This window comes from Sceloporus undulatus, chromosome 1 (assembly GCF_019175285.1).
Source record: "Sceloporus undulatus isolate JIND9_A2432 ecotype Alabama chromosome 1, SceUnd_v1.1, whole genome shotgun sequence".
Lineage (NCBI taxonomy): Eukaryota > Metazoa > Chordata > Lepidosauria > Squamata > Phrynosomatidae > Sceloporus > Sceloporus undulatus.
Window position 1 is genome coordinate 237,575,348 of NC_056522.1, and position 19,382 is coordinate 237,594,729.

General features: G+C 43.4%; 1 protein-coding gene across 5 annotated transcripts in view; it reads left to right on the forward strand.

Annotated features, from left to right (window-relative positions):
- The window catches only part of HEG1 (heart development protein with EGF like domains 1), a 78,155-nt gene extending 59,029 nt beyond the window's left edge, over positions 1–19,126 (forward strand). For all 5 annotated transcript variants that reach the window (XM_042445003.1, XM_042445005.1, XM_042445006.1 and 2 more), the window contains 8 exons: positions 1,360–1,418; positions 2,720–2,880; positions 4,605–4,739; positions 11,745–11,787; positions 12,159–12,196; positions 14,631–14,718; positions 15,327–15,501; positions 16,699–19,126. In XM_042445003.1, coding sequence (XP_042300937.1) covers positions 1,360–1,418; positions 2,720–2,880; positions 4,605–4,739; positions 11,745–11,787; positions 12,159–12,196; positions 14,631–14,718; positions 15,327–15,501; positions 16,699–16,848 — 849 coding nt within the window. In that variant the 3' untranslated portion in view covers positions 16,849–19,126. The remainder of the gene's footprint in view (positions 1–1,359; positions 1,419–2,719; positions 2,881–4,604; positions 4,740–11,744; positions 11,788–12,158; positions 12,197–14,630; positions 14,719–15,326; positions 15,502–16,698) is intronic.
- Positions 19,127–19,382: the final 256 nt, after the last annotated feature.

Here is a 19,382-nt window from a genome sequence, read left to right on the forward strand (position 1 = left end):
CTCGTTTATTTATTTACTTTTAAAATAGGATCAGTGCTGGAACACTGCACCAGTGTTAGATAAAAATGACACATGCCAAGGAATCAGTAGCAAAAACTCCTTGGCATGTGTCATTTTTATCTAACACTGGTGCAGTGTCCCAGCATTGATCCTCTTTAAAAGTAGATAAATAAATGAGCAGTGACTCTCCCTTTCATGATTAAAGGAAGCTCTGCCTTAGTGGCAGATAATGTGAAAAATTAGTACTGGGCTGAATGTGTAAACACTCCTGGCAGATGTATGGCACCTTCCTAGGATCCAGACAAAAGCATGTAATAGAAATAAAGTATGGCAACCTTTGACTTTCCTCAGGATAGATGGAGGGGTGTGTAGAATTTAATGGTATACATGATCCTGGAAAATTCTTCTCCATTAAATACACGCAGAGCTATTTTTCCATCATGTTGCTTGTTATCTTGTTGTTATTTTTATTCTCATCTTAGCCAGAATCCTGTTGGGTATTTACCTATGTGTAAATATCATAGTCATTCAGCTACATAGTGAATCATATCCTGATCCCCCCCAATCCCCATATATCAGGCAGCAGTCACTGTGATTGACTGTGATCTGTTCCCCTGACTTTCCCATGAGTGATTTCCACTAAAACAGGGAGAAGCAGGGGCCCTGTCACAATTCCTCCTCATACTGGAAATCACTTGTGCGAGGGGGAGGAATGTCAAATAGCTGCTTCCTTAGCGACAGGAGAATAGACTCCTACAATGGCTGAGGATTGAGGGACTTTCACACCCCTACAAAGCCCCTAAACTGGGGAATACATAGGGACTGTGAATATGAAACAGCCACAAGTGTATACTTTTAGGTTACACATTCTTAACTGCCCAAAAGGATTTGAGCTATTATTATCATTATCATCCTCATTATCCCCATCATCATTCCTTAGCTTTCATTTAGAACTACACAGGGTCTCATTACAGGTGACTTTTCACTGTTAGTAGAAGGCACTTATGACTTAATGTGCAAGCATTTATGGTCTTGGCACATGGCATGGCTCCTGTACCCACATCACAATACACCAAGGGCAAATGTGTGAACCCAACTCCTTTCCTCATTCCCCCAACTCCCTCTTTCATCCTGTAAATGCCTGCTATTCTTGGTGAGTAGGAGAAAGCTCCCTACACACAGCAAACAGAAAGGAGGAGAGGCACTAGCAGTTTTAGGGGGCAGAGGGGAGGGCTGAGCCTTCTGCAGCTGCCTGACTGTGGCTCCTGGTGCTGCTGGAGCTGAGCACAAAATGTAGCTTCAAAGCTCAGACATATTCTCTCTCTTCTCCACACTATTTGAATTTTCTTTTCTTTTCAGTTGAATGCCTCTCTTTCAACACTGCCTGGCTATTACACTTCAAGTGTTAAGGCATCAAGGTAAGGAGCCCGAAGCCATGAAGCTGTCTGGGTGTTGATTTTAACTCTTCCTCCAGCTTTGTTTTGGTACAGTGAGGTTGACCACAAGTTGAACATGAATCAACAATGTGATGCGGCAACTAAAAAAGACAATACAGTTCTAAGCTTCATCATTAGAAGTATATTGTCTAGACTGAGGGAAGTAATAGTACCATGTATTCTGCTTTGGTCAGGCCTTACCTGGAATACTGTGTCCAGTTCTGGGCATCACAGTCCAAAAAGGATTTTGAGAAGTTGGAGTGTGTCCAGAGGAGGGTGACCAAAATGGTGAAAGTTCTGGAAACCATACCATGCCTATTAGGAACAGTTTAGGGAGCTGCGTATGTATAGCCTGAAAAGAGAAAGTTAAAAGATGACATGACAACCATGTTTAAATATTAAATATTTGAAGGGATGACATATTGAGGATGGAGCAAGCTTGTTTTCTGTTACTTCAGAGAATAGACCATGGAACAGTGGGTTCAAACTATAGGAAAAGAGATTCTACCTAAACATTAGGAAGAACATCCTGATGGTTCAACAGTGGAATATGCTGTCTCAGGGTGTTGCTGAGTCGCCTTTTTGGGAGCTTTGACCATCTGTCAGGGATTTTTTGATTGTGTATTCCTGCATGGTGGTGGGGGGTTGGATGTTGCTGCTATTTGATGCATTCTGATTTATGCTTCAGAGGATTTTCCCAATCTCTGTGGCAGGAGAGGGAATGGGATTCCATTTCACACACGCACGCACACAGTAAGAGCTGTATTTCTTCACAGTTAATCTGATGAGTGGCTGCATCCCAGTGATGGCTGGATCCAGAATAGAGTTCAGAAACATTCCATTTTGGATTATAGCTCTCAGAATCTCCATTAATCTTGCAGCTCTGGGACTTAGAGAATTCTAGCCAGGATTCCATTAACATACAAATTTTGCAGTTGATAAACCCTGGGGAATGAAGGCTGCATCTTTCCTCAGTTGCACAGTACAGTGGATGGGTTTCGGGTGCATTTCCTCAGCCAGGGAGTACCTAGGCACTTTCCAGACTATATTGTTCAGCTAGGAAAGGAGACTCCTTTGGCCTCCCAGACCTGGAGCATATCATTCTGCATGTGATCAGTGGGTGTGGTGAAGGAGCTTTACCTGATGGCTTTTAACTGCAGTTATGCACCACCAACCAAGAGTAGGAAAAGAGTGCACAGATACTGTGCCATTCACAAATAAATGTTATGGTTGTGCAACTATAGAAGGTGATGCAGAATTTTAATTTTTCATTCTCTCTTCAGGCAGGCACGTACCATCCAAGTATCTGTCTTGAGCACCTTTTCCTTACTCTCCAATGTCACCCTTTATGATATTGTTACCACTATACGAAGCCATATTCAAGCCTGCAAAGCTCCCACAGAAACCTGCCAGTTTATCTCCAACCTTACACTGCTTCACAGAGGTAAAATTACATGATTAAAGATTGTGACTTTTTAAAAAGTGTTTCAGAGAACATCACATTTTCTTCCTTCAAGGTTTCTTTGAAAAAGGTCCCGTTTACTCAAGCAGAAGGCTCTGTACCAGAGTGGGCAACTTGTGGCCCTCCAGATGTCACTCAATTGTAGCCAGTAGGGTTTATGGTATGTAGAGATGTACACCACAGTCTGAAAGCAAAGACACCAACCCTGTACTACCGAATAAAATCCAGATCTAGTGAAAGGCTCCAGTCCTATTCTAACACACATGTGAAGCTTGCCTCTATACAAAAGCATTTCTCTGAAAGAAATGTGACTCTGTCTTGTGACAGTAAAGTCACTGTGAACAGGGCTTTTGTCTCAAGAGTTGTGGCACTGATTTCTGACCACATGGTTTGAAGTTATAAAATAATCTATGTATAGTTCTTGGAGTCAAAATGGAAGGATGAAATGGCCACATTACTTTCCAAAGGAAAATGAGTAGCAGATCTATAAAACTCTAAAAATGGGTCAGAATACAGTAATGTTTCTCTGCCAGGAAAGGAAGGGAGTTAAGAAAAACTACTCCCAATTACTGTAGAATTAAGCTTAACGTTCTGTCCTAGATGAAGTTACCTGAGAGTAAACCTCAATGAACTCAGTTGAATTTACTTCTGAGTAGAAATTTACAGGATTGCACACTAAGTGGCATCTCAGTCTTTAACCTATCTGATGTTCTTTTTGTTGCCTGTTTTATTGAACCATTTCCTGTATTGCTATGTGTTTTATTTGTATTATCCTATCATTTCTTAGATTGTACGCCATAGGCAGGTTTACTCTTTTATATTTGTTGTTTTTATGTACAGCGCTGTGCAAATTTACAGTGCTATATAAATAAATAAATAAATAAATAAATAATAACCTCTGAAGATATGCAAACAAAGAACAATACAAAGCCACAAATAAGCTACTGATGCAAGAAATTTTCCAGTGTGAGTGGAATCCCATCCCTCGAGGCATGGTTTTGGGGTTTTTTGTTTTGGTTTACAGGATTTTAAAAAAATGCAGGGAGACACGACATTTTCTCTTTCTCCACATAATTTGACTGATTGTTTTTGTTAACTGCATCTACACTGTAGAAACTGCCATGGCTCCATTCTACAGAATCCTGGATTTGTAGTTTTGTGAGGCACTAGCATTCTTTGGTAGAGAAGGCTAAAGACCTTGTAAAGCTACAAATCCCAGGATCCCACAGTATGGAGCTGTATCAACCTGTATTATTTCTGCAGTGTAGATGCACCCCAAGTCAAATGCAAATGATGCTGCATGTAAAGCCAACAACTACTGGGTGAGGATGGCACTCATGTGGATCGTGTGATTCTGTGTGTGGTGTAAAGAAAGAAGGTAAATTCTGTCTATTCCCAGGTGAGAGCTTTCAGAAGCATATGGTTTGGATAAAGATAATATGGTACATTTGAATCCAAAGAATCCATGCTTCCAGTTTTAGCTCTGTTAGCATTGTGTGAAACTAAACCAAGTCTGCTTGTTTTCTGATCAAGAATTAGGAGCCCTCAGATAACATCTCAAATAGGAACACTGTAGTCAGGCTATTGATAATTGGTGAGAGCAGTTACCATCTAATCACATTCTACTATTTGCAGGGAAAGATTCTAGTCAAGTTGTGCTTTTTTCCAACAAAATTCTGACACTCCCAATGTTCTTTTTGTAATAGCTGGAGGTCTGTGTAAACACAAAGATCCGGAATGTGACAAAGAAACTTCTGTTTGTGTGGATTTGGATGGCATTGCTGCTTGCCGGTGCAGGCCTGGGTACTTCAAATACAACAAACTGGATCATTCATGCCGAGGTATTGTATCTTACACAGCTGGATTGCTGGGATTAGTCTTTAATCTTTGGTTCCAGTTCATAAAATTTTCAAGAGATCAATGTGATTCTTTTTATTTCTGTGCATGCCAAAGAACTCAGCATTCTAAGTACTAAGAGCTTATTAGGTTTTCTCATCACAGTGCTCATTTTTCTACAGTAGAAATTGGGAGTATTGTCTCTTGCTTACTCCCTGTGCAGAAATAATATTATCTTTTTACACAGCATGCTGTGTAAGCCAGAAAGATCCAGTGATAAAAAGGGGGGCTGGACAGGGAGGGGTCTGATATGCCTGTGATAACATTTCAGTTTTTAGAGATGACATAGTGTAGTTATTTCTGTCTCCGTTTTATTTGATCTCCAAGGGAAGTAAAACAAGCATTGCTTTTTATTCACAGTCTTTTTGGGTGAATCCTTCACATTGTTCCAAATGAACTGACACAAAAGTGTGAATTGTTTTGAGTCTCCCAAAGGGGACAGCATATTGAGACACATGAGCCCGTGCCACTTTATTAATTATATTGAAAGGCTTTTAGATTAATTGCAGTTCAGTTCAAAACAGAATATTGTCTTTGATGTACATTCAGAGATGCCCTGTTGACTAAACCATATGGATTTGTCCTAGATCCTCTCTAGAGTTCAGCAGTATTTCACCTCTCCCTTTTCTCCCTTTAATGGAAATAGCCAGTGCAATCTTCTACTAATATGTACAGTGGTACCTCGGGATACGAAATACCCAGGTTACGAAATTTTCGGGATACGAAAAAATCCCATAGGAAATCATTGTTCCGGGTTACGAATGTTTTTTCGGGATACGAAGAAAATTTTTGGTGCTTTTTTCGGCTTTTTCGCACGAAACGCGGCTTTTCCTCATTAGCGCCTATGGCAATTCGGCTTACGAAGGCTTTTCGGGTTACGAAAGCGGCTGCGTTACGAATTAATTTCGTAACCCGAGGCACCACTGTACTTCAAGAGTGAAAAACCAAACCAAACCAGAAATATTTCAGAATTATTAAAAGTGTGAATAAGCTTTTTTAAAAAAAACCCTTTATGGCCAGAGTACATGAAGCTTATTTGTGATGACATAAAGTTAAAACTTTCCTTCTTCTTTCCCTCCCTGGCATACTCTTTGCCTCAAGTCTTCCTCAGATAATGATACTCTCAGACTCTAATCAATTGATGTTCTATTAAGTAAGAAAGGATATTTCATCAGTATCTCTAAGATACTGTCCTGGCACAGATATATCTGTTAACTGTGCATGTAGTCTGAGGCACTAAAAGCTTATTAGGTTTCCTCCTCTTAGTGCTGATTTTTCTACAGTACAAATAAGGGGTATTGTCTCCTGTTTACTCCCTGTGCATAAATACCATTATCTTTTTACACAGCATGCTGTGTAAGCCAGAAAGAACCAATATACAGTACCATAATAAATTCTGTGCCCATAGCATGGTTCTGAGCTGAGGCACTTTGGTCTGCCTTAGACACTATTGAGTTCTTCCAGCCCTGACTTGTGCTGGAGTGGGTTGTAAGCCTCTTCCCCACTGTTGGTACTTCCTCCAGGCAATATGTCTGTGGAGTATGGAGAATCTGGGATGAGGACTACTTAACACTTCACTTTCCAACTTTTGAGTCAAAATCAGCCTAGGCTACTTTTTTGCCCTAGTACAGAGGAAAATGTAAGAGTATCTTATCTTACTCTGCAAACAAAAACAGTGGTTAGTTAGAGGATGGTATTGAAGAGAAAAGTAGTTGGAGGTAGAGGGAAGAGTTAAGAAGTCAACCCTTCCACTCATCTCAGCAGCCTCCATTGTCTTACAGATAGCAAACCGTTCAGATAGTGCTGAGTTCACAGATAAGCAGTATACAAATGTAAATGCTATTGCTAATGCTATAGCTCCAGAGGAGATGCCTAATGAAATTATTATTTGAAGAAACAAACAGGCACTACTGGGGCCTAATGTCTGGGATTGGTGTGGATTAACAGTGACGCCCAGTGGATAATAGGTTGAAATGCAGTTAGTTATTTGTCTAGGCATTTAATTTTATTTTATTGTGTACAGTCTCTCATGTAGACTTCCCATAACTCTTTTTACATTTGCATTTGTTTGTTTGTTTATAGTTTACAATGATACATCCAAATTGGATTAGTGTAATGCATTCTGTGTGGGGCTGACTTTGGAGAGTGTTCAGAAACTTCAATTGACCCACTGTCCAGCTCTCGCATCCATGCATGGTAATGAGGAATACAATGGCTTCAGTATTCAGAGTTACAGTATATCTTTCACATTTTAGGATCTTGTCCAATTCTTTCAGTAGCTGCCCTTCCCAATCCTAGCCTTCTTCTAATTTCTTCACTGCAATCTCCATTCTGCCAGTGTTTGTTCCAAGGCATGGAAAATCCTTGCCTATTTCATTTTTCTCTTTACAGGATGAATTCTTAATTTTCTTCCATGGTCTTCTTTTCTTAATGTTCAACATCAAGTCTACCTTGGCACTTTCCCCCTTGAACGCTATATATCCAACACTAAATCAGAGGATCTCAAATGTTATGCCATAACTTCAGATTAACCAATTTAACCAATATAGAACAGTTTCAAAACTATTACTTGAAAAACAAGAAATGTCATCTTGATATTCCTCATGCCATGTGTAATATTTGATCATGATTAGCATAAGATGTTGTTGCTCTAGGATCAGATCAGTGCAAGCGCAATAAGCCATTTATTTGTTTATTGCATGCACACTCAATATGTGACATGACTCCCAAAATATTGGTGGATAGGTCATCAAGTTGCTTTGAATTTGTAAAGAAATTCACCAGTTCATTGTCTGCAGAATTTAAACAACACCAGACTGAGGATGGGCCCTATTCTTCTAAACAATGATGGTAAACATTTGGAGTGTCACTGGTGTTATAATAATAAATAATAATAAAATTTTTATTTATATGCCGCCCTTCCTCCGATCAGGGCGGCTCACAACATAATTAAAATACAAACAATTCCAATAAAAAACATATTTAAAACAACCCAACAGTAAAGCCCCAAAGCCCAACCTCTTGGCCACGAAAGAGAGGAGGGAGGCCCACAGGATATTTACTCGGGGAATGCCTGTTGGAATAGGAAGGTTTTGAGGTCCTTCCTAAATTGGGCCAGGGTGGTGGACGAGCGGAGCTCTGTGGGCAGCGCATTCCAAAGGGCTGGGGCAGCTATGGAGAACGACCTCCGAGTGGTAGAGGCCAACCTAGCCCCAGGCACCTTCAGTAGCTGCTGCCCAGACGTTCTGAGAGTGCGAGGCGGAATGTACGGGGAGAGGAGGTCCTTCAGGTATCCTGGGCCCAAGCCATTTAGGGCTTTATAGGTAATTACCAACACCTTATATTGAGCTCGGAAGCGAATGGGCAGCCAATGAAGATCTTTTAAAACTGGTGTTATATGGCTGGTCCTGGACGCACCAGTGACCAGCCGGGCTGCCATGTTTTGCACCATTTGCAGCTTCCGAGTTTGGTATAAGGGTTGCCCCATGTAGAGTACGTTGCAGAAATCCAGTCTCGAAGTTACCAGAGCATGTACAACAGTTTCTAGGTCCCTCTGGGCCAGGTATGGGCGCAGCTGGCGAATCAGCCGAAGCTGATAACAAGTGCTCTTGACCGTCGCATTCACCTGAGCAGTCAGGTGAAGCGACGAATCAAGAAGCACCCCCAGACTGCGCACGGAGTCCTTCACAGGGAGCGTGACCCCGTTCAGGACAGGTGGAACCACCGCCATTCCTGGACCAGGGGAACCTATCACTAGTACCTCCGTTTTCTCTGGATTCAATTTGAGTCGGTTTTCCCTCATCCAGCCCATTACTGACTCCAGACAGGCCACGAGAGGAGAGACGCCATCCCCAGTCACTGCATCAGTCGGAGACATAGAGAAAATAATTTGGGTGTCATCAGCGTACTGATAACCCCGCGCCCCATGTCTCCGGATGATCTCTCCCAGCGGTTTCATGTAAATGTTAAATAGCATGGGAGACAGAATGGCCCCTTGAGGGACCCCAGTTTTAAGGGGCCTCTCATCGGAGCACACGTCTCCCAGCTGCACCATCTGGGACCTCCCCGAGAGGTAGGAACGGAACCACTGGAGCGCAGTGCCCCCGATTCCCACCTCTGCGAGGCGCCCCAGAAGGATACCATGGTCTATGGTATCGAAAGCCACTGAGATGTCCAAGAGCACCAACAGGGACACGCTTCCCCTGTCGATGCTCAGACGGAGATCATCGACCAAGGCGACCATGGCCGTCTCAACCCCGTAACCCGCCCGGAAGCCAGTTTGAAATGGGTCCAGATAATCCATTTCATCCAAGACCGCCTGAAGCTGGATCGCAACCGCCCTCTCGATCACCTTTCCCAAAAATGGTAGCAGCGAAACAGGCCGATAATTATTATGTACCAGGGGGTCAAGGGAGGGCTTTTTTAGGATCGGTCTTACTATGGCCAATTTAAGATCCGATGGAAATAGCCCATCCCTTAAAGATGTATTGATTATCCGGCGTAACAAAGATGTTACCGCCGGCCCCCCCCTGGGCCGCTAACCACGAGGGACAGGGATCAAGAGAGCAGGTCGTTTTCCGAACACTTCCGAGGATCTTGTCCACATCCTCGGTACTCACCAACTCAAACTGATCCAGTTTAACATAGTCCACGGAGGCTCTGGACACTTCTACCCTAGGTTCTGCTAAAGTGTCGGCGTTCAGACCTTCGCTTATACGAGAGGTTTTATCCGCAAAAAAGTCGTTAAACAAGTCACAGCAGGCCTTAGAAGGTTCAAGGATCTGGTTCAAGGCGGGAGGGAGCTGAGTTAGCTCCCTGACCACCCTGAACAACTCTGCCGGACGCGACTCAGAGGACGCAATACGAGCACCATAGAACGAATTCTTTGTTGCTCGTATTGCCTCTCCGTAGTCCTCTAACAGTTGGTCTAGGAGAGCCTTGTCGTCTAAGCAAAGGTGTTTCCGCCAACGGTACTCTAGCTGTCGCAGAACCCGCTTCCTCGCCCGGAGATCTTCCGTATACCAGGGCTTACGTTTGGAAGCAGGCCTGAGAGGGCGCTTGGGAGCGATCCTGTGTATAGCCCTGGAAAGGCCGGTATTCCAGATACCGGTGAGGGCATCAACAGAGTCGCCGTCATTTCCAACCATGAGCCCCTCTAAGGCTTCTCGGAACCTCTCAGGTTCCATCAGCCTTCGAGGGTGGACCATCCTAACTGGTCCACCACCCCCGGGGGGGATCTGGGTCGAGGCCTTGATTTTCACCTCTACCAGGAAATGATCCGTCCATGACAGGGGGGAAACATTAACTATTTCCACCCACGGATTCTCCACATCCGAACAGAAGACCAAATCGAGAGTATTACCCGCACAATGCGTGGGACCCTGTATCAGCTGGGACAGGCCCATGGCCGCCATGGTCTCCATGAATTCCCGAGCCGCACCGGATGGAACATGGCTGGCCGTGAGGGAGATGTTGAAGTCACCCAGGACAAGAAGCCTGGGCGTCTCCAACATCAGCTCAGCGACCAGCTGTGTCAGCTCGTTAAGGGAGTCCGCTAATGCACGGGGTGGCCGATACACTAACAGAATCCCTAGACTGTCCCTAGCCTTTAGGGTCAGGTAAATACACTCGATATAGGAGGTCTGTCGAATGTGGTTCCTGGTGAGGGACACAGTGTTCCTATGTACCAAGGCCACACACCCCCCGCCCACCTAACCTGCGCTGGTCCTTCACCGAGAACCCAGCAGGCAGGGCCTGAGCCCACACAGCATCCCCTTCAGGCCCCAGCCAGGTCTCGGTAATGCAAGCCAGGTCGCACTTCGAGTCCTCCAGTAGATCCTGGAGGATGTGGGTCTTATTGTTAACCGACCTGGCATTGCACAGGAGCAGCGACAGGGTTTGTGGCACGGTTGGAGTGACCCTCAGGTCCTTCAGGCTGGGAGGGGGACAGGAAGGCGAGATAGATATGATGCATCGATCACGCCTTCCCCTGGAACGCAAGTCCCTTCTCCCACCGCCATACCTCCCCCTGCCCCACACAACCTCGATCGGGGCTCCGCCCGCCGAGGTGTTATCCCCGGCCCAGGCATCCCCCGCATCCCTATCCTCCCCCCACCCCTCTATGGCCACTGAAGGAGCAGAGGTTAGCCACTACAGGCATCCTCTGCTCCCAGGGCCAACCCAAGCCTCCCACACCACAAACGCTGCGCAACTGCGCAGGTACGCAGCCGCGGGGGGTGCTCCTAGTCCGTGGGCGGCACTCCCGGGGCGGTGCGCAGATGCGCACCTCCGATACCACCGGGAGGAGGCCGCCCGGCAAGAAGCAGTCCCTGGCAGCGGCGGCGACGGCGGTGGTCTGGCGTGGAGGGCGGAAGGGGGCGTGTCGGGAGGGTCCGGTTCCCCGGCTTTTTCCCCCGCCGCTCTCACCTGGCGGGGCTCCTCCCAAACTTCCCCCCAGATGGTCCTTAAAGTGCTCCGCACGCCCAAACTGGCCGCCAAACGCCAAGGCCAGTGGGCCGCAAGGTCCCAGAGGAGTCCCGCGGGGGTGTTTGTTCCCAAAGCCACACCCCCTTTCCTCAGCTGCTGCTGCTGCCTCTGCCTCGAGTCCCAATGGTGAGGGGAAGCTAGCTGCTGGCTCTGGCTTCTGGCTTCAGGGCTGGAGTGGTCTTCCTGGAGGGAGTGTTTGGGGAGGGTATAAGTGTCTCACCCAAAGCCACACCCCCTTTCCTCAGCTGCTGCTGCTATGTTTTGTGAGGATCATGATTGAACATGTTGGCTGAGTGCTTTTTAAAAAGTGCAACTTCTTCTCCTCTATAACAAATCAATTTTGAAACTGAAAGGACTTTCAGAAGCAAGTTTCCACTCAGATTTGCTTTATAAAGGAGGGAAAGAAGACAGTTGGGTATGCACATGGGTTTGTCTCATGGATGTTCTTTTTTCTGTCTCAATAGCTTGTGAAGATGGGTATAAACGTGAAAACAACACCTGTGTGAGGTACAGTAGACTATAGGACTATTTCCCCCCTCTTTCCTACATGCCCCCGCCTCTGGTAGATGCATGTTGATCCTTTGTTATTGGTATAAATTCTGGGTACCAGCTCAGTCAGTCAGTCTTCATGCATCATCACATGAAGGGACAGAGCAAAGTGTTATTCCTTTTTATCCTAGCAGTGTGCTAAGCTGGGGGATGTCCAGTGATGCAATGCCCCAGAGCTCTCCCTAGGGGTCAAGTGGCCATAGTAGTTGGTTTTGGATGATGGGATCTCACAGCAGACCTGATTGGGAATCATTTTCCTCTGATCTTCTCCTTTTGATCTAAGTAATGCTTAGAGGTGTAAAACATGTAACAACTCTCTTCTGTTACAGTTGTCCCTTTGGATTAGGAGGATTCAACTGTGGGAATCGTAAGTATCCTGTCCAGTATCCCAACCCTGCTTTTTTGAATTTATTAATGGCTGAGATCCTGCATTAGAAGACTTAGCAGCAGAAAGTTCCACCATGGTAGAATTACAAATATCTCTCCTCACTCTTCTTGCAGGAGTCACTTTTCTTCACAATCTCCACTCTCCACAGCTCTATAGTGGAGAATGGGAGATGGCTAAGAAGCACCTAGCTATGTGTCTATAGACAGATGCATAATGACCATCTTCCAGAACCTCTAGATGATCCCAGAAAATGCCTTCATCATTGTGCATCTGAACATAGTTGCATAGCCAGCTGCTTCTCAGTTCTCCCCAGTTGTCCCCCGCCCATTACATGGCTATGGAGGGAGAGTTCCATCAAAGGAGGTGTGTTGTCAAGTGGGTTTGGTTGTTGCGAGAGGAAGGAAGACAATTCTGACTTCCACAGTAGCCATATTGTTAACAGCATTCACAGGTATAAGTCCACCTTGCCCATGCATAGATCTTTTTGGGTTGTTGAAGAAGTCAGAATTCTCTTCTTCCTTCGTGCAACAACAACAAAAGATAGACACATGGATAACTTTCACCTGTGAAACAGGATGCTGGTCTTTATTTAAATGTTTCTAATACTGGTATGACTAGAAAGGTAAAACAATTAATGATAACACACTGAAAATCATAACAATCTTTAAAAAGAGTGAGTTTAAAAACTAACAGTATAACAAACAGAGGCAACAGAACAGTTTTTAAAAAAAGAAATTTATTTTCTGTAAGGACAAAAAGAAATGTCTCTGCTTGACTCTGTAATGGTAAGGGTATAATAATATTTATTTATTTATTTATTCATACATACATACATACATACCCCACTCTTCAGCCAAGGCTATCAGAGCAGCTTACAGTTTGATAATTAGACATTTCCCTGCCTTCAGGCTTACAATCTAAAAAAGACAAAACACAAAAGGAGAAGGGAATGACAGTAGGGAAGGAGACAAGTCCAGCAGAAGAAGGAAGCCACACAGGATTTCTGTCAGACAGTATTCAAAAGCATTGGGGTTGCAGTTGAAAAGACCCTGCATCTAATAGAAACTAACCAGGTGTCAAAATAAAGTATTGTAGTACTCTTAGCTGGCTTTTATTTATCTGTTTTAAATGCCATGGTGAGAGGATTCATACAGAAAGAGATTATGTGAGAGCAAATCAGATGTAAAGAAACCAAAGGCTGGAAAATAGCCATTAAAAAAGGGAAGGGGGCATTTACCCCAATTTCTGAAGGCCTTTTTTTCTTTCATTTTTTCTGGAAAATGGGAAAATATTCCATGGTTTTCAAATTTATGTAAATATGGGTGGCATCCTGTTGGTCAGTTAGACTTATGACATCATAACTGCTTTGCATTCTCATTTGCAATTGTGGCACTATTGCTGTGGCTCCAAGTGATCCCGAAAACCATCTTGAAAACCAGTTACTCATCCCAAGCAACAGAGGTGTGTGCTGATCATGAGCAGAGCACTGCAGGATGACATGATCAGCCCCCTCCAGTCTGTGAATGATGCAGTGAGAAGCAGAAGCAGGGAACCTTGTTTTATTCCAGTGTCAATCACTTGCAGGAGGGGACTGTTCATGTCATCCTGCTGCACCCTGCCTCCATCACTGGAAGCAGACTGACTTTTAAGGTGGGTTTCAGGGGTCAGATGAAAAGTTAAAGCATAGCTAGGACATTGTGGCTATGCATCTGATGCAGAATTCTGGCCTATAGCTCTAATGCGACCCCAAGCCTCTTATGTGTCTAAACAAAAATTGCATTAAGCCTGGAAACAGATAGGCAGTCAGCACAGAGGTCTCAACATTTCACAAGTTTGTATTCGTTAATGGTTAAGTATTAGCATTTTGAATGATTTGAATCTTTTGGATTATCTTCATGGGCTTCCTTTATGCAATAATATAATCTAGATTAAGATTGGCTGAATCTGCACTGCAGAAATAATCCAGTTTGACGCTACTTTAATTGCCATGGCTCAATACTGTGGAATTCTGGGAATTGTAGTTTTATGAGACATTTTGCTTTTTCAGCCAGAGAGCTCTGGTGCCAGAATTCCATAGCACTGAGCCATGGCAATTAAAGTGATGTCAAACTGGATTATTTCTGCAGTGCAAATGCAGCCATTATTTTCAAACTGGTTTTTCAGTTTTCTCAGAGAAATTGACTTCATCAGCATTTCTTTGTCAAGCCTTTCTTTCCTACTCTTAAGCATGCCATGACATCATAGCATCATGAATGTTCATGACTTCACAGCTGTTTTAGAGGCTACTGTAAAAAAAATTAAGGGACTTTTGATAGGCAACAGGAAGCTGACGGATAGTATTTGCCTTCTTTGTTACACCTACAAGATAAACGATCTGCAACTGATACACTCCTGTTTTTGTTGTTTATTTTAGCATACCAGTTAATCACCATTGTGATTGCAGCTGCAGGAGGGGGACTTTTGCTCGTGATGGGGATAGCACTCATAGTCACATGCTGCCAGTATGTATTATATTAATGTTTTCATTTAGTTTAAATAGAAATAATGGGAAATACAATAGGTTGCAAGTTTGGGGTGGGGAAATTGTCTATATTTTTGTTGAATAATTTGCATTGGCCTGAGCATTTAAGGTAAGTTAAGAGACACTTATATGGACCTTTCTCTCTCCTTTTTTGATATATTGTTGTTTCTGCAAAGATAAGGAATAACCAAAACTCATCAGCACCTCAGGAGGAATGTGTGCAATAACAGATAGCTTTTACAAATGCTGGGGGGGGGGGGTCTGGAGATACTATATTTTGTTTTTTAGAAGAAAGGGTTATTCTTACAGCTGTTGTCCTGCCATTCCTCTAAGGAACATAGGACTCTCCCTAGCACTGAATCCTGAAAATATCCCTAAGAAATGGTTTTGGCTTGGAAAGAATGACTAGCTCATGCACCATGAGTGTCTAGGGATTTGAACTCAGATCTCCCTGGTCTTAGTTCAGCACTCTAACTGTTAAACCATAGGAACTCTATGGTTATGAAAACAATGCATGGTTGCTGTTTTTTTAATGGCTGCCCCAAGCCCTTGTGATATGGTCTGCCTATAAATGTCTTCTTGTTTCAGGAAGAATAAAAACGACATAAGTAAACTCATCTTCAAAAGTGGAGACTTTCAGATGTCACCTTATGCTGAATATCCGAAAAACCCTCGAGTTCAGGAATGGGGCAGAGAAACCATTGAAATGCAGGAGAATGGGAGCACTAAAAACCTACTGCAAATGACAGATGTTTATTATATGGTAACTACCTCTGAGTTGCTTTGAGATATACTTTCAGTCTACATCACTTTCCTGAAAGGTTCACATGCAGGTACTGCCAACCCATGCTAGTTCCCATATTTCAACAATTTGTTTTGCTGCATTTTATCCTTTTTTTTTTTTTTTTAAATAGAAGCCACTTTGCAAGGGATTGGGCCTAAAAGGTAGCCTAGAAGTATTTGAAATAAATTGATAAGTTGCCAGACTCAAAAGGCAGAAGAGACTTAGTCATTTATACAACTCTAGTAGCAATATAATAGTATATGTTCAGGTAGGGTGACATTCCCCTAGTCCACTCCAGCTTGTCTCTCGTAAGGTTACAGATGTTCAAGATTCTCTTGGCAGTGGGAATCAAAAGGTATATTACTGTCTTGTCCACTCTTACAACCTCTGGTCTTCCAAAGAAAAGGATGAGGTTCTCTTATATAGATAAATAGCTGTATGAGACCTAATAGTGATGACCTTGGGTCCCCTGATCACACATATCTAGTTCATTTTTAGCATAAATTTACATTAGACAAAATCAGTGCCTTTTTATGATTTTACCATCTACAAGCATCTGTGGGGTTTACTACAAAAGATGGGGATCCAAAAACAAAACAGAACAAAAAAAAAAAAAAAAAACCCTGAAGGGTATTTCCCATCCACAAAAATGGCTTTTGTGAAGCAGGGAGAAGTAAGGAGGTTCTTCCCCCAGTTTCCCTTTCTTTGTAGGTATTCACATTTAACAGGGTTGTATGGATTCTGGGTAAGCCTAAATATGCTAAAGACACCAAATCCTGTATGAACTTGGATGTAAAGAAGGGTCAGCCCTGGTTAGTACTTGGATAGGAGAACACCAGTGAATACCAGGTGCTGTAGGTTATATTTCACAGGAAGAAACTGATGAAACCACCTCTGTGTATTCCTTGCCTAAGAAAACCCTATGAAATTTATGGGATCACCATAAATTGACAGGTGACTTGAAGGCATATGCACACATGGATTCTGGTATAACCAAAGTGCCATGTAAACTGATGGTGAATAGAAACAACTTTATTCTTTGCTTCTTTGCCTTGCTTTCTGTGTTTTCATTTCATAACAATGTTGTCTTCTTACATGACTGTTTATACAAGGAAGAAGTGATAATTACTGAATCATCATTTTCCCTCTTTCTCTTTGTATGTCCCATCCTTCTAGCCCACCAATCTAAGGAACCCTGAGCTAGAAAGAAATGGAGCCTATCCACCCTACACGGGTCTTCCAGGGTCCCGACACTCCTGCATCTACCCTGGGCAATACAACCCTTCCTTCATTAGTGATGACAGCAGAAGAAGAGACTACTTTTAATGACATTTCAGGAAGTCAATTGGGAAAGCGGGCATTAACATGCTATTTGTTTCCTGGGCACACTGTCATTAGACAGCTGAGATGCTGCCACAGTGGCATACTGAAAGGGGACTTTGAACTCTGGGAAAACACTGAGCAGAGTTTCCCGAAAGAAATCATTTCTAGCTGCTGTTGAACAGCAGATAACAAGGAAATGGTGAAGAACAATCCATCCAGGTTACAGATCTGTTGGAGATATGAATGAGGAACTTAGTGTGTGTTCTGAGTGTTTTCTTCACCACTAATTGTGTCACATAATGTGAATTGGATAATTAGTTCACTAAAGGAAAACTAACAAACACTGTGGATGCCACTATAAATCTGATGCCACTAGGGTGTGTTGTGTTTACAGATAATATCCAGTGCTGTGTTTCTGTTGCCCATCTTTTATGCAAAGCTGCCTTGAATGAATTTTGTGGGAAGCCCCCTTTCCCTACCACCAGATATCTATTAAGGGATACTAGGGAGATGCTCACCAAATGGCAGGTATGCATTCTAGAATGTGGCCTAGAGGTGGAGCATACTGTGGAATGTGCTGAGTGCAGGGTCATGTTTTACCACAAGAGAAGATGTCCTATTCTTTCTTCATAACTTGTCTTGTTTCTCAGCTATGTTTTGAGTCAGTAGTAATGTCGCTTGTTTCTTTCCTCTGATTTCCTTCATCTATTCTTGACCATGAATTTCAACATCTGTTAAAAACAGTAATCATTGCCCCTTCTGCTTGCCTCCTACAAACCTTGACATTTTCCTTTTCTGTGATCTTTCAGGCTATTATGGGAGATCTCATTCTCATGCTATAAACCACAGGATGGGAGTTCACTGGCCCTCCAGATTTTTTTAACTATAGCTCCCACAATTTGTCACCATTAGCTATGCTGTGTAGGCCCAATGGCTGCTGTGTCAGCCAAAATGTTGTCTTCTTACATGACCCAGAGACCTACAGTTGCCCACCCCTGACATTCCCTTAATGGTTTCTACTTTCAAAGTTGGGCCAAGTCCATTTACAAGACTAGCTATCCCATCCTCACATTTCATGATGAGGAGATAAAGATAATGACAAATATAGCTTCATCAAGTAAGGATAGCCATGGGAGAAGTCAAGCAGGAAGTAGTCGAAGAGGACTTGAAATCACACACTGTTAAGTCTCATCCTATCCACTTGCCATTCCTGGTTTGGGAGTCAGGATGAGAAAGTGGGATTTCCAGTCAGTGTTTGATACCTGAATGTTCTAAAGTGGCTGTGAGCAAAAAATAGATTGGGATCTATTTGCAGATCTCTCGAGTGATTTGACATAGACTGGAAAGTATTTCTAACTATTTTGCTGTATTGGTAATAGCTGCAACAGAATGACCCTTCTCACCCAAATGAATTTATTGATTTAATAGAGAAAGCTATAGGTAACCAGGATGTGTGGAAGGACTGTGAGCTCAGTCCTGGAACTCTCTGTAAGTTCTTTGTCACAGCATTATTTAATTCCAAGTGTATGTATTTAGAGAGAGGCTCCTTTTGGTGGATCTTAGGGCTCTAGTGAAAAACCACATAGATCCCGTTAGCTTGCCCATTCCTGTTCAGAAGAATGTTTTAAGTTCTGAGAAGAGGATTTTGTACAAGACACTGAAAGCTTGCAGCTTCCAACTTATTTTTGAATGATTTCAAGGCATGAGTGTTAAGTGAGAGACCAAGTCTGCAGGTGTAGAAGTGTGACATCCTATGCAGGTTGTGCAGGGCCATATGTGACAGTGTCATATTGGATGACTAAGAAAAAGAAGAGCTGGGGTTTGTCTTGGCCATTGCTCCATCTCCTCCCCTCCCAACACACAAAAGAGATAGCTGCACCTAAGAAGGAAGCATGGAAAGAAGGAAAGAATCTGGGAGTGCAGGAGGAAGCATGAAATGGATGGATTAAACTATTCCCAATTTGTCTTCCATACCTCTTGTTCACAAAGACTCCACTTCCTCATGGCCACTGATCTCTGTGAACATGATTTGGAGAGTGCTTCCACAAGGAGCTTTAATGATGCAGTCACCCTATTTCATACAAACAATTTTACAGATCATCCAACTGATGATGTCTTGAATTTGTAGTTCTCCAGTACTTTCCCACTCTTTCTTCCATCTTTTTCTTACCACAAAAGCACCTTAATTTTCTTATACAGTGCGCCTGCGTCATACGTGGGTGTGCTATACGTGGTTTTCAGCATACGCTGAAAGCTGCATGGGAGCATGCGGGGTGCAAGGGGCAGCACATCCCATTGTGATTAATGGGGCATGCACCCGTGGCACATGCACACTGCTGCATGCACAAGCCCCATTCAGTTAAATGGGGCTTGAGCATGCATGGTATTTGCTTTACGCGGGGGAGTCCGGAACGGATCCCCTGTGTAAAGCAAGGGCAGACTGTAAAAGGAGTCTATGGCTTAACTTCAAATAAATCCAACTGTAACTATATCTTGTGATGTTTTTAAGGAGTTGGATTCCATTCAAACTCCTTTAT